We start from the raw sequence: 10012 nt of genomic DNA, 5'->3' as shown, positions 1-10012 counted from the left end.
TATTTCATCACCACTTGGACTTAGGCATTCAGAGATTTCAATGCAAACTTGCAAAGAACCTTCCTGCAATATTGTCTAATTACCCATATTGGAAAGACGTTTGTGTATTGTGGATATGGTAATAAGCAGCTTCTGCAGAAGACCCCTGTTAATAAGTTCCGGCGTGTTAAAAATAAATAAAAGTTTCATTAGTGCAGTGCATAATTACATCCAAAGTCAAAATGTAGGCATGCAGAAAAGCTTTAATTAAACTTACAAAGGTTGTTTTTGGATAAGCTTAGGATTTTTGCTTTGAAAGCCCAGCAGCATAAAGCCCCAAAACCCCAATTGCAGGCTTTGTGCTTTAGGGCTTAAAAGTGTTTTGGGTTCAGATTATATCATTATAATGTTTTTGAAAGCATTTCTTCCCAAACACTCAAAACAGTTTTTAACTATTACTTTTCACAGCCCAAAGCTCAAAAGCAAAATGCTCATCCAAATAGAGCTTAATATGGTAGATTTTATTGATCTCTCCAAATACATGTGTTGAATGATCTTTTTTGCACAGAACTATTTTAATTTGGTGACTGGGTCACGGGTGGGATGGTCCAACCATCTGGTTTGACTCGCTTAAAATGAATTAAAAAAAAAGGAAAATTATGAAAATAGCATATAGTTCTATATCACGTTTTAAGTATACTTTATCTTAAAAACAATTGATATACCCTATAATTTCAAAAATTAAACACTATTTTAAAATAACTTTTACATGCCTTCTAAGCTGGTCCAATATAAGACCTCCCTCGATGAACTGAGCTAGGTTTAGCAGAACACAATAGCTGTTCAGAAGGTTGTGGAACCAATAATAACATGCTTATTTTCCTAGGTATCACTTAGGTGGGTAAATAACTTTTCCACTTGGGAGGAAAGTCACTAACACTTGAATGGGACAAAAATGCCCCTTTTAATAATGAATTTTTATGGTTAAAATGGTCATTGCCTTATTTACCTAAGAAATAAAAGCACTTAATTACCCAAATAAGTAATTTACCGAAAAGCGAACGGGGCCTAACTGAATACAGCCAGAACAAGAATTTCAACACAGCATATGAAAATCCAAAAAAAAAAAAAGAAAGAAACTCTAAAACTCTTAGATGCATCTTTTTTATGGTATCTACAACTCCAGCTCTTGCTATCTCGTTTTGGGGTTCTATTTTTCTTTGAATCTTTGTTCAACTGTGATTAGGGTTGGAACTCAGGGTGGAAAGAAAAAAGTGAGTTTGAAATTTCTTGAAATGGCATCCGGTGGTCTTTGAGACAACTGTTGATTGTTATGCCTCTCTCTCTCTCTCTCTCTCTCTCTCTCTCTCTCTCTCTCTCTCTCTCTCTCTATATATATATATATATATATATATATATATATATATATATATATGAACATAAGAGTCGTTTAACCCTTCATTTCATCCATTCATTAGGTTCCTAGCAAGAATGGCCCATGCAGTCTAATTGGAATGCCAGTACAAAGACGGTATAGAGATGGAAGTCTTCTCCATGCAATTCTTGGCATCTTCTCTTCTAGTCTTCTTAGGGTATCAATGCAAAGTTAAATTTGGAATGCGGAATAGCTGAACATTTTAGCTATGCAGCAAGTTGTGGAACCAATGATAATTCCCACACTAGTGATAAAACTATATGGGCCCCACAATGAGAGGTTCCTAGTTATGGGTATCATGTATTTTATGACTGGTGTGGATAGGGCTGTCAATGGGTCAGGTCTATCTAACAGATCCAAACCAACCGAACCAATTATAATGGTTCTGGCTCCAAAATTTTGTCTTGATTAATAATTGGGTCAGTTCCGGTTTTTTCTTGCCTTGACCTATTTAAATACATATAAGATAAGATTTTCTTAATTTTCTTATAACTTTTATCATATTTTATGTTTGAAATGGTAAATTTGGTAGATAATATATATGATAATATTATTTAAAAATGTATAATTTATTAAGATATAAATAATTTACTATATTTCTGTCATTTTTAAGGTTATATTATCAAATTTTAAATTTTAGGTTATTATTTGAATAAAAAAATATAATTTTCAGACCCAATAGACCCACCTATTAATTGGGATAGTTTTGGGTCTGTTATTTTGTCCCAATTAATAATTGGTTCAGAACTGGAACCGCCCTATCCAGACTCAGACACAACCCATTGACAGCCTTAGGTGTGGAGCATTATGATTGATTCCACAGCCTATTGAACAATTACTGCATTCAGCTAATCTTATCTCTGAAATATAACTATAAAATATGATCAAAGTTTTCGCAGTCAGTATATGAGAGTGAAATACAATCAAAGTTTCAATACTAACAGAGACGAAAGTCTTGCAACAATCTCCCATTCTTTGTGAAGATGATGAACATCAACTTTACTGTTCACCATTTGTTATTGTTGAATGGTCAACAAGGCATATATAAGCCGTTTGGTTCGCAGGAATAGGAGTCTGGAATCGGAATCCGAATGGCCTATTCCAATTCCAACTGTTTGGTTGAGCGGAATCAAAATCCCATTCCCATTCCTGCTGGAATGCCATTCTCCCATTTGAGGGAATGGCCATTCCCTGCCCCTCTCTTGGGAATGAAATCTCATTCTTGCTTATTCTAATTCCTATTCTTATGTCTGTCTAAACCAAATAGACCATGGAAATAGACCATTCTGATTCCGATTCCAAAGGATTTCGATTCCAATTTCGACTGCGAATCAAATGGACCCTAAGTAAGTATCCCTATATGTTAATATACAAGTATTTGAGATAGATTTGACCAAGTCAATATTTCATGATGAGGAAGCCTAAAGAACCATTCTCATTGCCATTCCCTGGTTTTGATGGTCCAACCATCTAGTCCAATCTTAGTTTAATGAACTATTTTGAGCTTTAATTCTATTATTTTTGTGGAAAAAATCTATGCTACCGGAAAGACATGATACCTGAATCTCTCTCCACTATTATAGTTAAAATATTGTATATTAAAATTAAAAAAAAAGAGAAAAAAAAGAACATTGTGGATGGAGTTAGGGGTGCAAACAGATCGGATGGGATTCGAATCAGGGTATATTCAAATCTGATTCGACACTGTTCATGTTGGATCCGATCCGATCCAAAAATTCGATTGGATATGATAGGACTCGATTTGAATTCCAATCCTATCGATAAGTCGGATCTGATCTGATCTAACTTGTTTTCTTTAAATTTTAATAAATTATTAAAAGAAAAATAAAATATACTAATTTAAATAAAGTAAAAACAAAAATACATATGGTTTTTAATTATTTTCACCATATATACATGTTTTTTTTTATAAAAAAATAAATAATATAACAAATTTATAAAAAATATATTTATAAATAAATAAATAACATATATGTATTATATATGTTTATATTTATAAATATATAATATACATCAGATCGGATCGGATAGAGGTGATCCGAATCCGATCCATTTTTTTTTTATGAAATCCTATTATCCAATCCAATCCAAAGAACTGATCAAAGATGATCTGAATTCGATCAAATAGAACCGAATCAGATCATGATCCGATCCATTTGCACCCCTAAACGAAGCATTAACATATTCACTTATGATTGATTACATAACCACCCCTAAATCAAGCTGAGCACAGGATTGGTTACATAACCACCGATCCATTTGCACCCGTAGACGGAGCATTAGCTGTATGAATTTTGGTTTTATACATTGTGCGGTTTATCTTTGTCATATTTGAAGGACAAAAATAAATCAAGCTGAGAAAACTATTCCTAATCAAAGCTTGCACGCAATAGGCTGCCTATATATCAAATATAGTTGCCTGTTGGGAAAAATTGCCATCTTCCATTTGTGAATTAATCAAAACCCTAATTCTACGATGATGCAAAGGTGTTGGATTTAACTCAGCTTACATGGAAGAAAACAATCAAGAATAATGGTATTAAATATTTAAATTCAAGTTAATGGATTTACTTAATTTTGTTCCTACATAGAATGCCAAGGAACATAATATTCAAGAAATCTCATACATAAAGATTAGGAGAGTTATTGACTAAAGCCCGAAAATTGATAAAAATCATTGACTTGATCAAAACCTATCTAACATGGACGGCTGAATCAATGACCTGTTCGACCCGATTACCAAGTCACAATTTATACTATTTATATATATATATGTTCACACACTTTTGCTAGATTTCTAAAATCTTGGGCGGCAAGAATAAGGATGTGAATTCAAGCCTGGAAGCAACCACTTTGTGCAAAATCGCAAAAGGTCAAGTCCAACCCACCCCTTTAGGAAGGCCGGAATCGGCTTCAATCAGGGAAAAGCCTGTTAGAGCAGCCTACTGCCTTGCATTGAGAATATCTCCTACTTCTATGCTTTATTTCAAAGAAAAATATTTCCAATGCAAGGTATCAAATTAAAAGACCGTTAGAACAGTGTGGGCACAGGTTTGCCCTCATGGAACCGATCTCTTTAGGACCAACATTCCACCAAGCACAAAGCTTAAAGTTGGGGCTTTGTACCTTTCAAGCTTGAAAGAACATAACCTTTAACCAAACGCCACCTAAAATTTCTTGGAGTGTCTGAGTGGTACCAACTAATTTGTAGGACTAAGATCATACAACGATGAAGAAGATATGAGACTATTTATCGACGAAGTGCATGGAGATTGGATTGATAAATGTTTGAATTAGGATTTGGTTCTTACGTAACCATCCTCACAGCCTTTTGCAATCCTGCATGGATAACATCTTACCCGTTATGTGTTTTATTTATTGGATTTGGTTCCCAATGCACGGCTGTAAGGGGCTGTTAGGACAGTGTGAGGACATTTTGTTAGTACCAAATCCGATTCCCACTCAGATGGACAGTTGTAGGCTCTGCGGAGTAAAGTACATTGGCCATAATGCTGCTTAGGAACATCGTGTTCTCTCTTAATTTTAGAGAGCATAGTATAGTTTTCTCTCCTAAATTTAGAGGGCAGAGAATAATTTTCTTGTCTCGTCCTTTGCCATCTCTCTCTCTCTCTCTCTCTCTCTCTCTCTCAACTTGTGATTTTCTGGTTTTTTTGAATTTGAATCAGAAATGCATGAGCTCTGTGATCTGAAAATCAATGTTGATGGGCAACACACTTTCTTCCTAAACGAGGTTATATGAACTTCAACCAGTAATCGTGTCCTTTAATCTCTGTTTGTTTTCCTTGTATGGTAACTTTAAATGTTTCTCTTCTTCATATTTGCAGAGAATTATCTCGATATTCTCAGGAAGATTGAAGAAGATAGTAAAGCAAGAAAAGAGAAAAACCCAGATCAGAAGCTCAGCAATTGAAATTATTGATTTCCCTGGAGGCCCAGATGGGTTTGAGCTGATTTCAAGGTTCTGCTACAACAATGGCAGAATCCTAGTAACCCCATCAAATGTTTCTCTCCTCCATTGCTCTGCCATATTCCTTGAAATGACAGAAAAGGTCTCAAGCTTCAATCTTCTGCAACAGACAGAAAACTTTCTGGAAGGGATATTCGACTGGTCGTGGAATGACACATTGGTCTCTCTAAAGAGCTGTGAGTCGTTCTTCTTGTCTGCAGATTCGTCCGGTCTTCTTCAAAAGCTCATCTCTTCACTTCTAGCAAAGATTGCTCAAAATTCAGATACAATCCCCAATGCTTCGTCATCCTCTTCTTCATCACCCCCTGAAACAACCTCTGGGTTTAGATTATCTTCATCCACTAAGACCGCACCAGAAACAGTGAAACCATGTTCTTCTTCAACTTCAAGCAAGGCCTGGTGGTTTGATGATTTGACCATTTTACCCCCCAAGATCATTGAAAAGGTCATCAAAACAATGGGCGCTTATGGAACGGATAACAACAGCTTAATCCTCACCAAGTTCCTACTCCACTACCTCAATACCGCTGTCCAAAGGAAAGGTGGAATTGGGTCCAAGTTTGAATATGGTGCACTTGCAGACACAGCTGTTTATGGGGTGATTTTGATGGGCAAAACCGCTTTCTCTTGCAGAGGGCTGTTTTGGGTATTGAGAGTGGTTTCTGGTTTGGGTCTGAGCAGAGAATACAGAGTTCGGTTGGAGAGATTGATTGGTGGAATGCTTGACCAGGCAACGTTGGATGATTTACTCATCTCTGGTCATGAAGGTGGTGGTGTTTATGATGTGAATCTAGTCTTGAGATTGGTTAGGGTGTTTGTTAATGATGATGGACTGACAGTGCAGAAGATGAAAAAAGTTGTGAGGTTGATTGATAAATACATGAGAGAGATTTCTCCTGATCAGAACCTCAAAATCTCTAAGTTTCTTGCAGTTGCAGAGAGCTTACCTGACTCAGCTAGAGACTGCTTTAATGGAGTCTACAGAGCTATTGACATCTATCTTGAGGTAAATATCACCAACCCATCATTTCCTTTTCATTTCTCTTTCCCCTCATTTCCCCGATTGTAGATTGAATGTAATTTTTTAAGGCACATAGTAAATCCACTTCTCTCTCTCTCTCTCTAGGAAGTTCTTTTGTTTTTCAAAATAATAATAATAAATAAAAATATTGTAATTTATATAATATGATTTCTCCCTCTTTTTTGTTTCCAAATTAGTAAATTTTGTGTGAGAATGACTTTTGGACATGGTTTCATACCCATCTGTAGTTCTTGAATGAAGCTCTGAATTTCTTTCTTTAATTCTATAGTTGATATTGATATTTGTTTTACTTAGAGGTTTTTATTGATTCCTCCACTTCATATTTTTTTTTTTGAATTTGTACAATTGAAAACAATGACACGTGTAATTTATTCCACCTAACAAATTTTTATGAATTTGTACCATTGGAAAGGTGGGGAATGTGGGGTATTGTAGCATAGGTGGGGTTATATTCCTTTACTTTGATGATTCTATATACCCAAATCGCCCATTCTCTTAGACCAAAAAAAAAAAAAAAAAGGAAATTTTCTAGATTAGTACCTGGGGTCTGGTGACATTTTTATCGCTGAATTTTAAAACGCAATAATTTAATATTATAATTTTTAAAATGTGCCAATCTAGTACCTTTCATTAATCAGCCCGTTTACCAGCTATCAAGTGCTATTTAAAAAGACACAAATACCCATTGAGTGTAACCTAATTCTCTTTATCAACCATCTAAATATTGACAAAAAATGAACAATCCAAAATCCTTGCCACTTCTTTTCAAGAAAGTTGAGATCACCAAAATGTCCATTGAGATGCAACCCCAACTTTCTTGAATAGAAGAGGTAAGGATTTGAGATTGTTTATTTTTATCAATATGTTGATGGTTGATAAAGAAAATTGGATGACACTCCAAGAGCATTTGTATCTTTTCAAATGTCACCTAACGGCCAGTTAACAGATTGGTTAACAACAGGTATTAGATTGACACATTTTGAAAATTCCAGTATTGAATTGTCACGTTTTAAAGTTTGGGAACCAAAGTGGCACTAAATCCAAAATACAGGGTATTAATCGAGAATTTTCCCAAAAAAAAAAAAACTAATACCTCTTTCTGGCTTTCTCCCCAAAAGAAAAAAAAAATCATCCCTTTCCCCTTAAAAAATAAGTCTTTCTACATTTTCTTTCTAATTTGGCTGCATTTGGTATAAAAGTGCTACTATGAATACTGAGTTTTTAACTCAGAGATAAATCCTTATTTAATGCCAAATGCAGCCAAAGTCTTATCTTCAGCCCAAGGGCCCAAAACTTGAGAAAAACTATTATGTATTATCTGTAATCTCTCCCTCTCTCCCAATGAGATGGAATTTATGACGGAAGTGAATCAAGTACTGATAATATAATGGATAATTTGTGTAGTCACATCCTACACTTTCTTTCGAGGAAAGATCAAGGCTGTGTAGATGTCTCAAGTACGAGAAGCTCACACTGGAAGCCTGTAAAGACCTCGCCAAGAACCCTCGAATTCCTCCAAGGATTGCCGTCCAAGCTCTCGCCTCTCAACAATCCAAGCTACTGAACAATGACCCTGCTGTTCCTGAGAGCCCCAGCCCAAGTGAAACACAGTTGGTTTCTTACAATGAACCCGATGCTGAAAAGTTTCTGGGGCTCTCAGAAGACAAGCAAGAGACGAGAATGAACTTACAGAGGATGCAATTCAGAGTGGTTGAGTTGGAAAAGGTCTGCAGACAGATGAGAGGCCAGGTGACAAAGTTGGTGAAGGATAAAGGCATGACCACCCCTGCACACAATAGAGCCTTACCAAGGCTATGTTAACTGTTAAATCTCCTTCTCACATGAAATCTCAAATGTGCCATATTGTAAGAAATCTCTTCTCTGCGTGTGTGATGTTTTGAGATGAAGGGTAGTTTTGTAATTTTATCAGGTGAAAAAAACTTTTTAAATGCCAGGAAGACTTTGAGCCAGTATTCCCCACTGAGGCACTGAATCCCTCAGGCCCTCGGCCTTTGAGGGAAGCTCATTGCTCACCGTACTCTGGACCTGATAGAGAGGTGTTTGGAATTTACTAAAATGACCTGATAGAGAGGTGTTGAAGACGAAGAGGACTGGACTGAACATTGAACAACGCCCACTGACTTGATCAGTGCTAGCTGGCAGCCTCCCCACTTGAGAACTTGAGATCCTCTCAGTGTCTCATTGGAGATCAGTAGGGCAAGAAGAGAGAGAGAGAGAGAGTCAGTCCAATCATGAGAGCATTTAAAACTTTGGTGAATAGCAAATTTTACAGAAGCCAGATGGGGACCCGCCTCTAATGCTTTCACCAAAATTATCTGGGTGGATTTATGTTCAGCCATCTCTAAGCAAATTGAACTTTGTATTGATTGTTTTCATCAGATTTATTAACTGAAGGAGTAGAAGATTTTTGCAATGGTAAAAATTCTGGACTAATAAGTGTCAGAATTGTTTACCAAAAAAAAAAGATGAGTGTGAGAATGTGGACTCAAATATCTGAGAGTGAGTGACCAATTTCTGAAAAAATAATGGCAGAGGCCAGAGGCTAGGTCTGTATCAACTTCGTCCTTCTGCCAAAGAGACCAGATAACGGGGACCAACATTAGATAAGGCCATAACGCCCCCCCCCCCCCGCCCTACAATAGACAAAAATTTGGTCCTTTGACAATGAAAGACAGGAATCTAGAAAGACTTATGTTTTAAAAAGATGACATAAGCCTAAAATGGACAAAACTTTCTGCATTTTTACATCTAAAATCTTTCATTTGACAGCTCCACAGACCATAGTATACTAAGGTGGTGTTTGATTTCAAACCTTTGAATTCAAAAAATGTTGCTTTTCAGGTGCCACTTATGTTTTGGTTAAGTATGAAAAAATGATCTGAATGCATTTTCATATCTGAATTTGTAAGATGCGGGCTAATGATTTAACACGTTTAGACATTTTTTAGACCACATTAAAGGACAAAAATGCTCATTCTTGTTATGCCCCTTGATGATGCGCTATCTACTGCTCTTAGCTGGCAGACAACTCAGACGTTGGATTGAATAAATCGCCTAGCTGAGCTGCAAAAGGAGAGATCAGAGAGTCTAGGTTGCTTGACTTAGGGTGGACACTTCAATGCTTAAGTCAATGAAGAGTTTTAAGAGAGCTCTATTGAACTGTGAGAGCTAAATCGTGCATACCTTTTATGAGGAAGGGGACACCTTTATATAGGCAAGCTGCCATGAGGCTCACGAAGCGCATCCGAGATCTCCGGCTCGTCTAATTTGGAGGTGGTTTCACGCCTGGAAGTGGACTTCGCGCAAGCAAGTAGTGCTTATCCAGTCGCACCCAAAGCATGCAGGGTGATAACTGACTCTTTCGATATGGCATCGTGATCTTGGGGAAGTCAGAGATGATAGCCTACTTAAGAAGGAGGTCGTCTGGTGCGTCAGGCAGGTCACCAACTAGGTCCCAATTAGGTTGGCAAGGTCTCAAGGGAGATCGCCCCTAATGCCAAGGTCCCTAGCTTAGTCGTTATGAGAC

The 10012-nt window shown here is 36.8% G+C and overlaps 1 protein-coding gene across 2 annotated transcripts; it reads left to right on the top strand.

Annotated features, from left to right (window-relative positions):
* The first annotated feature begins 5001 nt into the window (after positions 1 to 5001).
* On the top strand, positions 5002 to 8879 carry LOC148864204 (BTB/POZ domain-containing protein At3g19850-like). Of its 2 annotated transcripts, XM_088975517.1 has the most exons (4): positions 5002 to 5186; positions 5281 to 6429; positions 7870 to 8330; positions 8421 to 8879. In XM_088975517.1, the coding sequence occupies exons 1-3, from the start codon at positions 5124 to 5126 to the stop codon at positions 8284 to 8286; spliced, it is 1629 nt and encodes a 542-aa protein (XP_088831643.1). In that variant the 5' UTR covers positions 5002 to 5123; the 3' UTR covers positions 8287 to 8330; positions 8421 to 8879. The 2 variants fall into 2 exon arrangements, with proteins under 2 accessions (XP_088831643.1, XP_088831642.1); XM_088975516.1 differs by having other exon boundaries at positions 7870 to 8423.
* The last annotated feature ends 1133 nt before the right edge of the window (positions 8880 to 10012 follow it).

Source organism: Nelumbo lutea, chromosome 3 (assembly GCF_056320005.1).
Source record: "Nelumbo lutea isolate HS-2025 chromosome 3, American lotus-T2T, whole genome shotgun sequence".
In the NCBI taxonomy this organism is placed as follows: domain Eukaryota; kingdom Viridiplantae; phylum Streptophyta; class Magnoliopsida; order Proteales; family Nelumbonaceae; genus Nelumbo; species Nelumbo lutea.
This window is presented reverse-complemented; position numbering and strand designations above follow the sequence as displayed.

Bases quoted from the DNA above. Each gene is read 5' to 3' on its own strand.
- LOC148864204 (XM_088975517.1), top strand. From the start codon at position 5,124: ATGCATGAGCTCTGTGATCTGAAAATCAATGTTGATGGGCAACACACT. The intron at 5,187-5,280 runs GTTATATGAACT...TCATATTTGCAG, and splicing joins ACACTTTCTTCCTAAACGAG to AGAATTATCTCGATATTCTC. The intron at 6,430-7,869 runs GTAAATATCACC...TAATTTGTGTAG, and splicing joins CTATTGACATCTATCTTGAG to TCACATCCTACACTTTCTTT.